Raw genomic sequence first — 15,459 nt, 5'->3', positions numbered from 1 at the left:
AGAAGGATTTAGAGGAATGAAAAGTAGTAAGAAAAGTGATGGGAAACTGTGTGAGAAAATGCATAAACAGAAATATGCCATGTTATCTGGATGCTTTTGCTACAGATTAAAATCCTTGACTTAAAAATGGATTAAATGTTAAGGATATCCATTATATTATTTATTTATTTATTTGTTTGTTTATTTATTTATAATTTTTTCTTTTTAACGTTTATTTATTTTTGAGACAGAGCATGAACAGGGAGGGTCAGAGAGAGGGAGACACAGAATCTGAAACAGGATCCAGGCTCTGAGCTGTCAGCACAGAGCCTCATGCAGGGCTCGAACTCACAACCTATGAAATCATGACCTGAGCTGAAGTCGGCCGCTTAACCGACTGAGCCACCCAGGCACCCCCCATTATATCATTTAATTGAGAGGATTTGAGGTAAAGTAAGCTGCAAGGCCAGAACTTGAGTGTTCTACTTCTCAGCAGTTTCTTGTCTCTGGCTTGTAGTAGAGTGGCTGTGTTCATCTTGGGCCTTACCTTCAGGCACAAAATAGCACAGACGAAGAAAGACCTGATCTTCCTGTGTCTTTCCTGAATCTGTTTCTTACTAAGCAGAATTGTTTTCTCATTACATCTCCTTGGCCTTGGTCATACTGGCAAGGGTAAAGGGATTGCCATTTGTGGCTTAGGCCAATGCTGGTCAGTGGAAACATAACGTGCCACATATGCAATTTTCATTTTTTTAGTAGCCATTTTTAAAAAGTAAAAAGTGAGGGACTCCTTGGGTGGCTCAGTCGGTTAAGCGCCCAACTTCAGCTCAGGTCATGATCTCACAGCTGGTGGGTTCAAGCCCCGCATAAGGCTCTGTGCTGACAGCTCAGAGCCTGCTTCAGATTCTGTGTCTCCCTCTCTCTCTCTCTGCCCCTTCCCCACTCACACTCTGTCTCTCTGTCTCTTAAAAAGTAAATATTAAAAAAAAATTTTTAAGTGAAATTATTTTTAATTTTTTAAAAAACCTCTTTTCTTTTTGGGGGCATCTGGGTGGCTCAGTTGGTTGAGTGTCTAACTTCAGGTTATGATCTCATGGTTCATGAGTTCAGGTCCCACATTGGACTCTCTGCTGTCAGCACAGAACCTGCTTTGGATTCTCTGTCCCCCTTTCTCTGCCTCTTCTCACTCGTACTCTCTCTCAAAAATAAAACATTTAAGAATGTTTACTTTTTTTTCCTTTTAACTGTTTATTGTTGGGTTTGGTTTGGTTTTCTTTTACAGGGTTTTTTTTTTTTTATTTTTAATATTTTTATTTATTTTGAGACAGAGAGCATGAGTGGGGGAGGGGAGAAAGAGAGGGAGCGTGAGAACTCCAAGCAGACTGTGCACCGTCAATGCAGAGCCCAGCACGGGGCTCCATCTCACGAACGGTGAGATCATGACCTGAGCCGAAATCAAGAGCTGGACACTCAACTGACTGAGCTACCCAGGCACCCCTGTTTTGTTTTTAAGTAAGCTCTATCTACAACGTGAGGCTTGAACTCACCTGCGATCAAGAGTCTCATGCTTTACCTACTGAGCCAACCAGGCACTGCTGAAATTTTAACTCAGTATACTCAAAATACAATCATTTCAGCCTGCAATCAAGATTTAAAAATTAATGAGATGGAACTTCGGACTAATAATTTGGGAACAGAATGGATATTGGAATCAACTACTATGCAGTTAGTGGCAAAGTAGCCAACTTGGTCTAGATTAGGACCCCAGAGTCTTGGAAAGTCTGAATAACTCATCTACAACAACCACTGCATACACCTCATTTTTATACAGAATCTGCTGGTGGGTTTTTGTTAATTCCATGTAAGTTTGGACTGTACATAGGAAGATAAGTTTTTCCTTGTGGGGGAAACCCCAGACCATCAGAACCTCATCAGTCTTTGTCTACTTAACCACTCTTGTTATGTCTGACTTTTAATTTTTGAGTAATTTATGACTTAAAATTTATACTGATGAAAAACCTGAGAAATCATTGACCCAAAGAGGTAAATATTTTCTCTATATTTTAGTATGTATCCGTTTTATTCTTGGATTCTTTTTTAACTCCTCTGTTCTGCACCAGTGGCAGATCCTGCATAAAAGTAGCTTATTATTATTTTTTTAATGTTTATTTATTTTTGAGAGAGAGACAGAGCGTGAACAGGGGAGGAGAATCCGAAACAGGCTCCAGGCTCTAAGTTGTCAGCACAGCACCCGATGCAGGGCTCAAACTCAGGAACAGTGAGATCATGACCTGAGCCGAAGTTGGACACTTAACCGACTGACTGAGCCACCCAGGCACCCCAAAAGTAGCTTATTTTTTAACGTTCATATTTTGGGACCCATTGTTCTTTTTAATTTTGAAAAAAATGTTTCCATTTGTTTTCTGAAGGTGTTTTCTGAAGTGTTTTTATTTTTTTAAAGATTTATTTATTTAATTAGAGAGTGGGAGGAGCAAAGAGAGGGAAAGAGAGAGAAAATCCCAAGTAGGCTCCTCACTGTCAGCAGAGCCTGATGTGGGGCTTGAACTCACAATCTGTGAGATCATGACCGACCCAAAACCAAGAGTTGAACACTTAACTGACTGTGCCACCCAGGCACCCTTTCTGAAGTATTTTTAAATTATAGACATAATGACATTTTGCTCTCAAAAGCTTTAGGATGTATCTTTAAAAAATACCTATTTCTATATACAGCTATAGTGTCTTTGAGAGAGAGTATATGTGGGGGAAAGGCAGAGAGAGAGAGAGAGAGAGAGAGAGAGAGACAGAGAATCCTAAGTAGGCTCTGCACTATCAGCACAAAGCCCCATGTGGGGCTCGAACTCACAAACTTCAAGATCATGACCTGAGCCAAAGTTGGATGCTCAACCGACTGAGCCACCCAGGCGCACCATATATCCTTAGTATCATCTAATACCTAGTCCATTTTCAAATTTCCTGAATTGTCCCCAAAACATCAATGAATCGTTACACTTACTTACAGTAACAGTATAATCTTAATAGCATTATATTTTGTTTAAACACTTGTTTAAGGGCAGTAGACTGAGGAAGAGGTAGAGTTGAGGGAAGGATGCTTCAGGCAACTTAACCATGGTCAGATGTCAGGGGAGGATCCGGTGTGGAAAAAGACACAACAAAGAGGGAACTGATTGCTTGATAAGGTCTTAGAATATATGGAATGGTGAGGTTGGCTGAGCCTTAGAAAGGTATAAGGTCTCTATCCTTTATTTCAAAATTTGGAGAACAGGAAGCAGAAGCTATAGTAGCTCACTCCTATCTTCTCAAAGTAAGAGACTATGTTGGGTATTAAAGACATGAGTGTAATGGTACTGGAAGGGACCGTGTTAGGATGGCTGCTTTGCAAAATCAGTTAATTCTCTCTCAGATTTTTTTCTATACCACCTCCAATGTAGAACTAGAACAGATGTGGATGGTTAATAGAGACCTCTTAAATTCACTGATGGCATAGGTTTTTATCTCACTGGTATTCTTGGTATGAGATTAAATCTTAGCATGGTGTTTATGTGTTAGAAACTGCTTAATAAATGTTATTATTGATAATGTGTGACAGCTATACCAAGAGAGCTGATGTATAGGTTGTGGGAAGAGCCTTCAAGGTTGAATGAGATTGCCTAGGGAAAACACAGAATAAGAAAGGCTAGGACAGAAGGTTGGAAAGCAACAGTAGTTAAAGGTCTTCTAGAAAAAAAAAAACTCATGGACAAGCGATTTGAATTAAGAGGTGAAGGACAAAAACACAGGAGAAAACATTGTCGTGCCACTAGTTACTGTTCCACAAACCTGTCACGCACCTTCCATACCTGTGTGCTGTTTTCCATTCTACTCTTGGACCCTCTGCTGGCAGTTCTTACAGCATTCAGCTTATGTAGCTCACAGCTTCTCTCCATCCTTTTAGACAGAATTTTTTACTTATTTTGTCCTTGTAGCACCTAACGAGTCTTTAGGCAGTACTTCTAAATGGGTTGTCGTACCCCTTTGAGATAAACACAAACTTGTGAATGCTCTTTCAGAAAAATAAACATTGTACTCTTGCAAAAATTTCAGGCGATACTGAAGTTCCCTGAGGCCTCCTCCATGGACCCCAGATTAATAACACCTGGTTTTGTTTTGTTTTGTTTTGTTTTAATTTTTATTCATTTGAGAGAGAGTGTGTGCAAGCTAGGGAGAAGAGTGGGGGTTGGGGGGGAGGGGAGAGAGAGGGAGGGAGGGAGGGAGGGAGGGAGAGAATCTTAAGCAGGTTGCATATTCAGCACAGAGCCCGATGCAGGGCTCCATCCCACAACCCTGGGTTCATGACCTGAACCAGAATCAAGAGTTGGATGCTCAACCGCCCTGCTGCCCCCTTGTTAGTTTACTTTAAAGAATTATTTCAGTTTCACTATTTGGGGCGAGCAGGTGCTGGACATTGTCCAGTAAATGATTAAAGCTTCAAATTTACTATTTCCATATTTGCAAAAACTTGAAAATAATTCCAGTGACAGTAAGAAAAACAAATAATTTTGTCTGTTTAATTCAAAATACATAGCAATTCTGAATTTTTTTGATATTTTTGATAAAAATTCACAATTGCACAATTATAAGCTTGACAGAATGACTATAATTTCAAAGTTTAATGATCTCAACAACTCGTAACATGGCAAGAACTTCTGTTCATGATTGTCGGTCTTTTAAGGATCAATTCTTATACTCATTCAGTAGATGTCTGGTGAATGTGGAGATAGTCATTGTCTATTCTTGAGCAGAGAAATGAAGTAGTGTAGTATTCTAGGAGAATTCACTTGGCAATGGTATGTAAAGCATAGACACTGTTTATTGGAGAGAGATACGAGATATTTGGAAGCCAGCTGATTAGTAGTAGAAAATCCTGTGGGTTTCTACCAAGTTTTTGTCTGTGAGAATAGCAAAATGACCATTCCTTGATGCATTGTGAAATAATGGTGGCAGAACACGGGTGTTTAGACTCAGAGACAGTGCCTAAGTGCAGGAGGAGGTAGGGAAGTGAGAAGGGAAACAACAGAAATCAGGAAGAGGAGGCTGAATTAAGTTAGAATTGGTGGCAGAATAGCCAATTAAAAATGTTTTGTAGATAGTTCAAACAGCACTTTGGTAAAAAGTCTGAACTAGAGACATAAAATTTTGTCATCAGCAACACAGACATTAAGACAACCATTTTAAAGAAAGAAGAAACTCAGTGATTTTACTGATTATTGAAAATGAAGATAGAGAAGTCAGAGAAAATAAAGATTATGAGTCAGCGGGACTTTGGTCTTATTTTCAGGTGGATTTATTGATTATTTTTCTTCTTACAGCCAAGTGCAAGATCTGTGAGTGGGCGTTTGAGAGTGAGCCACTATTTCTCCAGCATATGAAGGATACTCATAAGCCTGGAGAGATGCCTTATGTCTGCCAGGTATTGCCTCTTTCTCTAGGGAGCCTTAGCCACCTTGCTCTCAGGCTAAATACAGAGAATTCACTAATGAACATTGCTGAGTACCTCCTGTACACACTCAGTTTTAGGGACACTGGGGAGATCCAGAAGAAATAAAATAAACATAGGTCCTGTTTCAGGATTTTCTGTGCCAGAGAAAAACATCAAAGGAACATGTGCAGGCACCCAGCCAGGGAACCCATCAGAGAACATACACACATGCTGTGGAAGTGTGTCTCCTGAGCTGCCCTCTGGAGATGGACCAAGAAAACTTTACTCCTTGTAGCCACAATATGACTTGTTTTCAGACTTTCTTGTCCTTCTCCGTTTTTATCTTCATTCACAGCTGAATTTATCACAAACAGCCCTGCATTGCAGACTAAGAATAATAATTTGATTTCTATACATTTAGGAGAACTTAGTTTTTCTCTTATTTTGACATTTTCGTTGCTACTTCTTTTTTAAGGCCTCAGTTGTTCACTTCGCTCTTAGCTTATTTTCCCTCTTATGTGACATAGGTGTGTCAATATCGCTCCTCACTCTACTCTGAGGTAGATGTCCATTTTCGGATGATCCATGAGGATACTCGGCATCTGCTCTGCCCTTATTGCCTGAAGGTCTTCAAAAATGGCAATGCATTCCAACAGCATTACATGAGGCACCAGGTACCAGGCACCAAGCGATTCCCATATTCTCATTTTTTAAATTTTATGGATGCTGAGGCCAGGGCTGAGCTAGGCAGATAATCTTGGTAGAGAAGGTACTACACATGTGTTTGTAAAACTTCGTATCAGATTTCGATTATATGCCGTGCACTGGGCTAGGTGCCAGAAATTTTGTGCTAACAAGACAGTTAAACAGTATAATAGAGCATGGAGAGTGTTGTGTTAGGGGAAATATAGGCTATAGAACAGCATATACCTATTCTGCAAGCCTGCTGAGGCTTCCTGGAAGAAGAGTATTTGAGACCTGTAGGATGATGAAGGTGAGCCACGTGAAGTGGGATGAACAATGTCCTCCAAGCACAGAGTGAGAGGACGGAGGTTCAAAGAATTAAAGGAAGTTCAGTGTGGTTGAAGTGTAGGGTATAAGGGGGGGGGGGGGTCAGAAGCTAGAACAAGGGTGGTGGAGAATCCTGTAAGCATAAAAAGCAGTTTCAACTTTTTTCTTTTTTTCATTTTTATTTATTTTTGAGAGAGACAGAGCATGAACGGGGGAGGAACAGAGAGAGAGGGAGATACAGAATCCAAAGCAGGCTCCAGGCTCTGAGCTGTCAGCACAGAGCCTGATGTGGGTCTTAAACTCACGAACTGTGAGATCATGACCTGAGCTGAAGTCAGATGCTTCACTGACTGAGCCACCCAGGCACCCAAGGTGTTTAAACTTTATAAGTCATTGGGGAGGCATTAAAAGGATTTTTTCTAAGTCCTTGAGTGATATATTCAAATTTACTTTTAGTCCTGATTACACCAGCTGCATTAGGAGAATGAATTGTTGGAGGAGATTGAAACCAGAGTTAGGGGGACAGGCCAAAGGCTCTTTCAGTTTAGGTGAGTGATGGTAGTGGCTACTGGCTTTGAGGGGAAGAAGAGGATAGAGTGGAGAGATACTGAGAAGGTAAGTGATATTTACAATGTAGATATGGATGAAGTGAAGGTAGTGAGGAACGAGTTAGGAATAGTGCCTAAAATTCTGTGTTGGGGAAAATGGACGAACGGTGAGACTATTAAGATCGAAACACTGCAGAAAGTAAGGTTGGCAGTGGGAGGGGGATAACATGTTTGGATATTCTGAGTTAGCCGTATCTGGACAGCAGCTGGAGTTGTCTATTAAACGGAGTTGGATATACAGGTCTGAAGCCTGGGAGAAAAGCCTAGGCCGTGGAAAAACTACTTAGGAATTATTATTATATAAATCAAGTGATTTTTTTTTTTTTTTTTTTTTTGAGACAGAGCAAGTGCACATGTGTGCACAAGTGGGGAAGGGCAGAGAGGAAGAGAGAGAGAATCTTACGCAGGCTCAGTGCACAGCCCAACTTGGGGTTCAGTCTCATGAGCTATGAGATCATGACCCGAGCCAAAATCAAGAGTCGGAGGCTTAACCGACTGAGACACCCAAGCACCCTATAAATCAAGTGATTTTACATGTAGAAGTTGCCATGCTCCCTCACCTCCAATTGAGAATAAGATGAATGCTTAGAACCCCCGAAGACTCTGTCTACAAAGCCAAGACCATAGTCCTAGAAGGAAAACCAGAAGAGACTGATGTTGAGGAAGCTGAGGGGAGGAAAGTGTTTTGAAGAAAAGGATGTGATCAAAATGTTGCAGTTTCTATGTCAGCATAGAAACTTAAGAGGCCAACCTTTAATTTTGCAACATAGTCAGGAGCCGGGTGGTCAGTTAGCAAAGTGGAATTTAGACTTGGGCAGGACGAATGAAGGAGAGGTCAGGAAATGGAGACAACTTATTTTTAAAAGTTTCAGGACTGAGGGTGGCAGAACCAGGGGAAGAGATAGGTTAGCAAGGAAGAATTTGTTGTTGCTTTTGTTGTGTTTTGTTTTTAAGCTGGAATTTTAAACTGTTGCCAGAAAGGAACCACTAGAGGAGGAGAGTGAAAGTGCATAGAGAAGACACAAAATGGAGAACCAGGGGGTACACCTGCCTGGGTGTGCACACATGTGCTCCCATTGTCACGTGTGAGCTCCCTCCTGGGCTCACACACTCGTTTGCACAGGGGTGACTGCTGGTAATCCCCCCACGCAGGTGTTTCCAAAGAGCAGCATGGATATTGTCCCTTGTACTCAGGAAATGGAGTCTTGCTACCCTGGGAAGAAGACTATAGGGCTGGGTCCTATTGCTGAAGGACCTAAGAGTAGGCAGTCTGGATCCTCAAACTTGTCTCACAGGGAGGCATATCTGTATACAGTGATGTGTGCAAGGAAAGACGACAGGGTATGGAAAAAATACTATCATTTGTGTTAAGAAAACGAAAGGGCAAACAGGGAGGTGGTGATTACAGATGTATGTGTGTGTTACGTGGTTATGTGCATAGACTGTCCATGAAAGAATACCCAGGAAACTGGTAACACATGGTTTCTGTGCAAAGGGACGGAAGGCAAACTTAAAACATGAAGCAGTACAGAATAAAAAGTATGATTTTTTTTTTAATCATATATTGCTGTTTAAAAAAAACAAGAATATCTGGAGGTAGGTAGCACTGTCCACATTGTAAAGACAAAGCAGGGGCAAAGAAAGCTTTAGCCACTAATCCACATTATTAAACCAGGTCAGGAAGGGATGGTTCAAGCATCTAGACATCCTGCCTGAGTCTGCCTTTGTTTGGGACCCTGGGAGGTGATGATTCTCAGTGGTAGGTTTTGGTGTCGTGTTGTGTATTGCTTTTTTCCTCTTTTAGTTAATCACAGAAAGCAGGGGAAAGAATGATTGTTAGCATTGATCTACCTTCTTATAAGGGAAGAAAGTTTTGGGGGAACCTTTAAGGGATGCTCTTTCTTTTTCTCCCTTCAGAAGAGGAATGTTTATCACTGCAACAAATGCCGGCTGCAGTTTCTCTTTGCAAAGGACAAAATTGAACACAAGCTTCAGCACCATAAAACCTTCCGTAAACCCAAGCAGCTAGAAGGTTTGAAACCAGGCACCAAGGTAAAGAGCTTGTCAGTGTTTCTTTTATAGATCCAGGAGGGGAGGAATAGAGATTGTCACTATTCTGAGATTCGGCATGGGTGGCGTCTAATTGTTCCTTCCCTTGGCTCACAGGTGACAATCCGGGCTTCCCGAGGACAGCCACGAACTGTTCCTGTTTCCTCCAATGATGCACCTCCCAGCACCTTGCAGGAGGCAGCACCACTGACCTCCTCCACAGACCCTCTGCCTGTCTTCCTTTATCCCCCTGTCCGGCGCAACATCCAGAAGAGAGCTGTTAGGAAAATGTCAGTGCCTTCTTCTGGAGGCTGGGGGCCGGGTGGGCACGACTATTCCTATAGCCAGTGTAATCTGGTAGTGTCTTAGCAGCGTCTGTTGTCTGCAGCCCCCACAATCTGAAGACTCCTGGGGTGATAACAAGAATTTTCCTTGTTTCTTGACAGGAGTGTCATGGGCCGACAGACATGTCTAGAGTGCAGCTTTGAGATCCCAGATTTCCCTAATCATTTCCCCACTTACGTTCACTGCTCTCTGTGTCGCTATAGCACCTGCTGCTCTCGAGCCTATGCCAACCACATGATCAAGTAAGTCACGGTTAAACTAGTGATCCTGTGTGGGAGTTCAGATTCTCCAGAACTCCTTTCACTCCCTCCTTCCAACTCTTAGAGCTGTTTGTCTATCTCTCCTAGCAGAGTAAGAGTCAAACCCATGGGGTTTTTTTGTTGTTGTTGTTTTTTAATTTTTTTTTTAATGTTTATTTCTGAGAGAGAAAGAGGACGAGCTGGGGAGGGGCAAAGGGAGAGAGAATCTGAAGCGGGCTCCAGGCTCTGAGCTGTCAGCACAAAGCCGGAAGCAGGGCTTGAATTCACAAACCACAAGATCATGACCTGGGCTGAAGTCTGATGCTCAACCCACTGAGCTGCCCAGGCGCCCCGGGTCACACCCATGTTCATATGGCTTTGATAGTGCTCTAATTTTGTAGGACGTTGCTACTGAGTGTGCCCAGGGACCAGCAGCAATAGATGGGAGCTTGTTAGAAATTCAGCCTCTGTCTCTCACCTCCAGGCCACTTACTCAATCAGAGTGTGTGTTTTAATAGCTCTCCTGGTGATTTTTATGCACACTAATAGGGAATATTAGTATGACAGGGAAACTGGCTTAGGTTGAAGTGAGGACAGACTGAAGGGGCATCTCTTTTGTTGGGGGGCATTGTCAGAGACTGCTGACCTCTGGTGAGCAGAACCCCTAACTCATGCCACTTTTTCTTTGTCTTTCTCAGCAATCATGTTCCACGCAAGAGCCCCAAGTATTTGGCTTTGTTTAAAAATTCTGTGAGGTAAGGGAAAACTTACTGATGGACTCTTAATTTTTCAAGTTCTTACATTAATCCATTTATTGTGGGGGCTTGGGCATGTGAATTAATTTGAGAGAGAAGAGAAAGGACACTCGCTTTATTAAGCCTCAAAACTTACTCCCAGTGTCACTATTATATTTGTTTTGTATGCTCTTGATTCTCTTCCTTAGTGGAATCAAGCTGGCTTGCACTTCATGTACCTTTGTTACCTCTGTGGGAGATGCCATGGCCAAGCATTTGGTATTCAACCCCTCTCACAGATCCAGCAGCGTCCTGCCACGGGGTAAGTAGTAGAGGTGCGGGTGAGTGGGACAAGAAAAAAAAGCTAAGGGTACAGGTCCTGCTGTGTGAGTCAGGAGCATCTCTACCTGGCCTGACTCATCCACTATTTAGATAGACATCACCAAATTGGAAGCATTCCAACCTGAAGTTTATATAAGACTGGAGGGTTTGTTTCTTCGTTGAGTTTAACTTTTTTTTTTATTGTCCCGTTTCCCATAGGACTCACTTGGATATCTCACTCAAGGTAACAGAAACTCCCTTCATGGTTTAGTTTCTGCTTTCCAGTGTGATTCATCTTTTTTATTATCACTGCCAGTCGTATTTCATTTTCCTGGTTGAACTGAGCTTTCTTTTCCTCTCTTTGCTAACCCTTTAGACATGGCCACACTCGTGACCGAGTACATGACCGGAGCTTGAAGAATATATATCCTCCTCCTGCCTTCCCCTCTAATAAAACTGCCACTGTGAAATCTGTGGGGGCCACCCCAGCTGAGCCTGAAGAGCTGCCGCCTCCTTTGGCCCAAGCACTCCCGTCCCCAGCCTCAACCGCAACCCCACCGCCAACCCCAACTCAGCCCCAGCTTTTAGCCCTCCCACCCTTGGCCACAGAGGGGGCCGAATGTCTGAATGTGGATGACCAGGATGAAGGGAGCCCAGTCATCCAGGAGCCCGAGCAGGCCACAGGGGGTGGTAGTGGCAGTGGAGTTGGCAAGAAGGAGCAGCTGTCTGTGAAGAAGCTTCGAGTGGTCCTGTTTGCCCTGTGCTGCAATACAGAACAGGCTGCTGAACACTTCCGAAATCCACAGCGACGGATCCGACGTTGGCTTCGGCGCTTCCAGGCCTCCCAGGGGGAGAATCTGGAGGGCAAATATCTGAGCTTAGAAGCAGAAGAGAAGCTGGCTGAGTGGGTGCTAACCCAGCGAGAGCAGCAGCTACCTGTGAATGAGGAGACCTTGTTCCAGAAAGCTACCAAAATAGGACGTTCTTTGGAGGGAGGGTTTAAGATCTCTTATGAGTGGGCTGTGCGCTTCATGCTCCGGCACCACCTGACCCCCCATGCCCGGCGAGCTGTGGCCCACACCCTACCTAAGGATGTGGCAGAGAATGCAGGACTCTTCATTGAATTCGTGCAACGACAGATTCACAACCAGGACTTACCCTTGTCCATGATTGTGGCTATTGATGAGATCTCCTTGTTCCTAGATACAGAGGTGCTAAGCAGTGATGACCGAAAGGAGAATGCCCTGCAGACAGTGGGCACGGGGGAACCTTGGTGTGACATGGTGCTGGCCATTCTGGCCGATGGCACTGTCCTCCCCACCCTGGTTTTCTACCGAGGACAAATGGATCAGCCTGCTAACGTGCCGGACTCGATACTGCTGGAGGTGAAGGAGAGTGGCTACAGCGATGACGAGATCATGGAGCTGTGGTCAGCCCGAGTGTGGCAGAAGCACACAGCGTGCCAGCGCAGCAAAGGCATGCTTGTGATGGACTGTCATCGCACTCATTTGTCAGAAGAGGTGCTGGCTATGCTAAGTGCCTCTAGCACCTTGCCTGCAGTGGTCCCGGCGGGCTGTAGCTCCAAAATCCAGCCGTTAGATGTGTGCATCAAACGAACCATCAAGAACTTTCTGCACAAAAAGTGGAAGGAGCAGGCTCGGGAAATGGCAGATACTGCATGTGATTCCGACGTCCTGCTTCAACTGGTGCTGGTCTGGCTGGCTGAGGTGTTGGGCGTCATTGGGAACTGTCCAGAGCTGGTGCAGCGGTCCTTCCTCGTGGCCAGTGTCCTACCTGGCCCTGATGGCAACATTAACTCACCCACTAGAAACGCTGACATGCAGGAGGAGCTCATCGCCTCCCTAGAGGAGCAGCTGAAGCTGAGTGGGGAACAGTCTGAGGAGCCCTCAGCTTCCACTCCCCGACCCAGATCATCTCCTGAAGAGACAGTTGAGCCTGAGAGCCTTCACCAGCTCTTTGAGGGTGAAAGCGAGACCGAGTCCTTTTATGGATTTGAAGAAGCTGACCTAGATCTGATGGAGATTTGAGTGCTGGGGTCAGGAGTGGGTGTGGAGTTGGGAGGGGGGGAGGGAGGGGAAGCGTGAGGGGGTGGGTAGAGGGATTTAGGGAAAGGGGATATGCCAGGTGGGGTATTTGGTTTATATTTTTTAATTTTATGCCCCCACTCCCCCCGCAATGTTGACTTCTGCTTCCCTGTGGATTTGTGGATTATTAGGAATACCAGTGGTGATCCCGTCTGAGCCAAGGAGCTGGCCCATTGGTCGTTCACTTCTGCTAAAAACCGGTTTTCGTGACTTTTTTTTTTAAAACTTAAATCACTGTGTTTGGTATTTTTCTGACAAAATCAAGAAAAAGAAAAAAATATTCTTTGTGGGCGAATGTTAAATTTTTGTTCCCCTTTACCTCAATTGTATCATAGTACATCTGGGTTTTTTTGTTTGTTTTACTGTGTGGCAATGTCTTTGGGCATGATGCTTTCCAACCATTGTCAATGTGAGAACATTTCTGAAGATGGGAAAGACAAAAATATGTAGCTCACAAACTGGTTTATTATATATATGGATAAAAAAAAAACTTTTTTCATTGTGGTCTTAACACTTTTATATAAAAATGAAAATGGAAAAAAAATCCCACTGAACTCTCTCTTCCTTCTCCTTTCTTTCCTTCCCTCTCCAGAGATGTTGGTTTCTACAGCAACTCTGAGATATAAACTTGTGGCTTTAAAAATGCATGAAACCACCTCTCATCCAGAATGATGAATTAGATTCATCACCACCTTCCCTCCAACAAAAACATGACAGAACCAATATTCTTTGCATTGGGATCCTTGGCCCCTCTTCCCATGCTCACCCCATCACTCCGGACAAAGGATCATACACGTGTCATTAGCAAGCAAGAGGTACCGAGGTGATCACACAGTGTTAGGGTGGAGGCCATTCCCAGTGTATGGGTCTTCAACATGTTAAGTGGACAGCATGCCTGTTCAAGAGATCACATGTCCTAAAGCCAGGAGCTAACTGTGCAAGAAGTTACATGTTGAACTTCGTAAAACAAGACAAACCACTTGTTGAAATCCTGTTTTAACCCTGTGGCTTTCCTCATTTCTCTTAATGCTTAGAGAAGAAGGGGACCTGAAGAGGAAACACAGGGGTGTGTGCACAAAGAAAAAGACATGAATCTTTATTTTTCACTGCCAGCTTCAAGGAAAGAAAATTTTTCTACAGTTTGCATGAGGGATTTTTTTTAATTGTATGTATTCATGGTTATAAACTGAAACGTACTGTGTAACATACAGAGAAAAGGAACAAAAACCCAAGCCCAGCTCTCCCACAGCTACACCTTCTATCCATCCCAAGTCTTTCAGCAACATGTCCCTCCTGGGAGCCAAGGAGACAGCCTGCATGGGCTTGTCAGTGGTTCATCTTTAAAGTGTACATAAGTGGAACATTTAATAAAATGAGGGGAAATGGATTTATAAACAATGTGGTTTGTTTTTTTTTCCTAGGTAACCCTATTGTAGTAGGCTTTCACAGACTGGGACATGCTCAAGATGTGATGGGCCTGGTGGTACAGGTGTGACATTTGTTACCACCTCTTTCTCCTCACCTCCATTTTTTGGTTTTTTAACCCCAGCACACTATAATATAGTGAACTGGAGTGATCCCACCCATGAACAGCTTGGCCAGCTTCATGAACCCATGGCATCTGGAAAGTGAACTGAAGATCCATCTGCTCTTGGCCTGCTCTTCCCCAGCTTTCTGCCTGATGCCATTTTGACAGAACATGGACCTTGAAGTCATCCTTTTGCCTTTGAGAAAGTTCAAGAACTATGGTCAATTCTATCTACAGTGACCGAATCCTCTTTGGTAGTCTCCGCAGCAGCCCCAGCCTCAGCAGAGCTGGGTCCCTGGCCTCTGCATTATTTGACTTTCCTGATGGGTAATTTTTTTAAGACCATAAGACCAACAGTGGATCAGCTGGGTTTTGGCCAGGAAGTTATCTTTGTGGATTCCGCCCGCATGGCTTAGTAGTAGAAGGAAGTTTTTTTTTTTGTTTTGTTTTGTTTTTTTTTATAATTCAGTTTAATCAATAAACAAGTATTTATTGACTACTTTCTGTGTTGAGACTGAATATGTGGAAGACAAATAGAAAACTCATGATTTCCTTTTACTTTCATTTATTAGTTTGTTGCGACATGGATAAAATGGAGATACTTTGATTTCTCCCTCTACTCTTACCTTACTGAAGTTCTGGAATAGTTGGGAGTTTAAAAAAAAAAAATACTTTGAGCTTGCTGCCTATACTAGTTCTCAAAGCAGTTTAGAGAGGATGTGCATCAGAATCACCTAGGGTGTTCATTTTTAAAATTCAGGTTTAGGGGCGCTTGGGTGGGTCAGTCCATTAAGCGTCCAACTTTGACCCACGTCGTAGGTTCGTGGGTTTAAGTCCCACATCGGGCTCTATGCTGTCGGCTCAGAGCCTAGAGCCTGTTTCAGAATCTTACTCCCTCTCTCTCTGCCCCTCCCCCATTCATGCTTGTCAGTCTCTTGCTCAAAAAATAAACGTTAAAATTCTGGTTTAACACCATTTTGGGAGTCAAATTTGGCTTAATTCCCCAAACGATTTGAGTCACAGCTAAACTTAGAGGACTTTTTTTTTTAAGTTTACTTGTT

General features: G+C 43.4%; 1 protein-coding gene across 6 annotated transcripts in view; it reads left to right on the top strand.

Moving 5' to 3' along the window:
* POGZ (pogo transposable element derived with ZNF domain) overlaps positions 1-15,001 on the top strand; it is a 52,216-nt gene extending 37,215 nt beyond the window's left edge. For 5 of the 6 annotated variants that reach the window (XM_042953979.1, XM_042953976.1, XM_042953977.1 and 2 more), the window contains 10 exons: positions 5,349-5,449; positions 5,986-6,132; positions 8,995-9,129; positions 9,244-9,416; positions 9,573-9,713; positions 10,409-10,465; positions 10,654-10,766; positions 10,985-11,009; positions 11,142-12,821; positions 14,292-15,000. In XM_042953979.1, the coding sequence (XP_042809913.1) occupies positions 5,349-5,449; positions 5,986-6,132; positions 8,995-9,129; positions 9,244-9,416; positions 9,573-9,713; positions 10,409-10,465; positions 10,654-10,766; positions 10,985-11,009; positions 11,142-12,813 (2,564 nt within the window). In that variant the 3' untranslated portion in view covers positions 12,814-12,821; positions 14,292-15,000. Of the gene's footprint in view, positions 1-5,348; positions 5,450-5,985; positions 6,133-8,994; positions 9,130-9,243; positions 9,417-9,572; positions 9,714-10,408; positions 10,466-10,653; positions 10,767-10,984; positions 11,010-11,141; positions 12,822-14,291 lie in introns of all 6 variants that reach the window. The other variant, XM_042953978.1, reaches the window with a different exon arrangement.
* Positions 15,002-15,459: the final 458 nt, after the last annotated feature.

Source organism: Panthera leo, chromosome C1 (genome assembly GCF_018350215.1).
Source record: "Panthera leo isolate Ple1 chromosome C1, P.leo_Ple1_pat1.1, whole genome shotgun sequence".
NCBI lineage: Eukaryota > Metazoa > Chordata > Mammalia > Carnivora > Felidae > Panthera > Panthera leo.
This window is presented reverse-complemented; position numbering and strand designations above follow the sequence as displayed.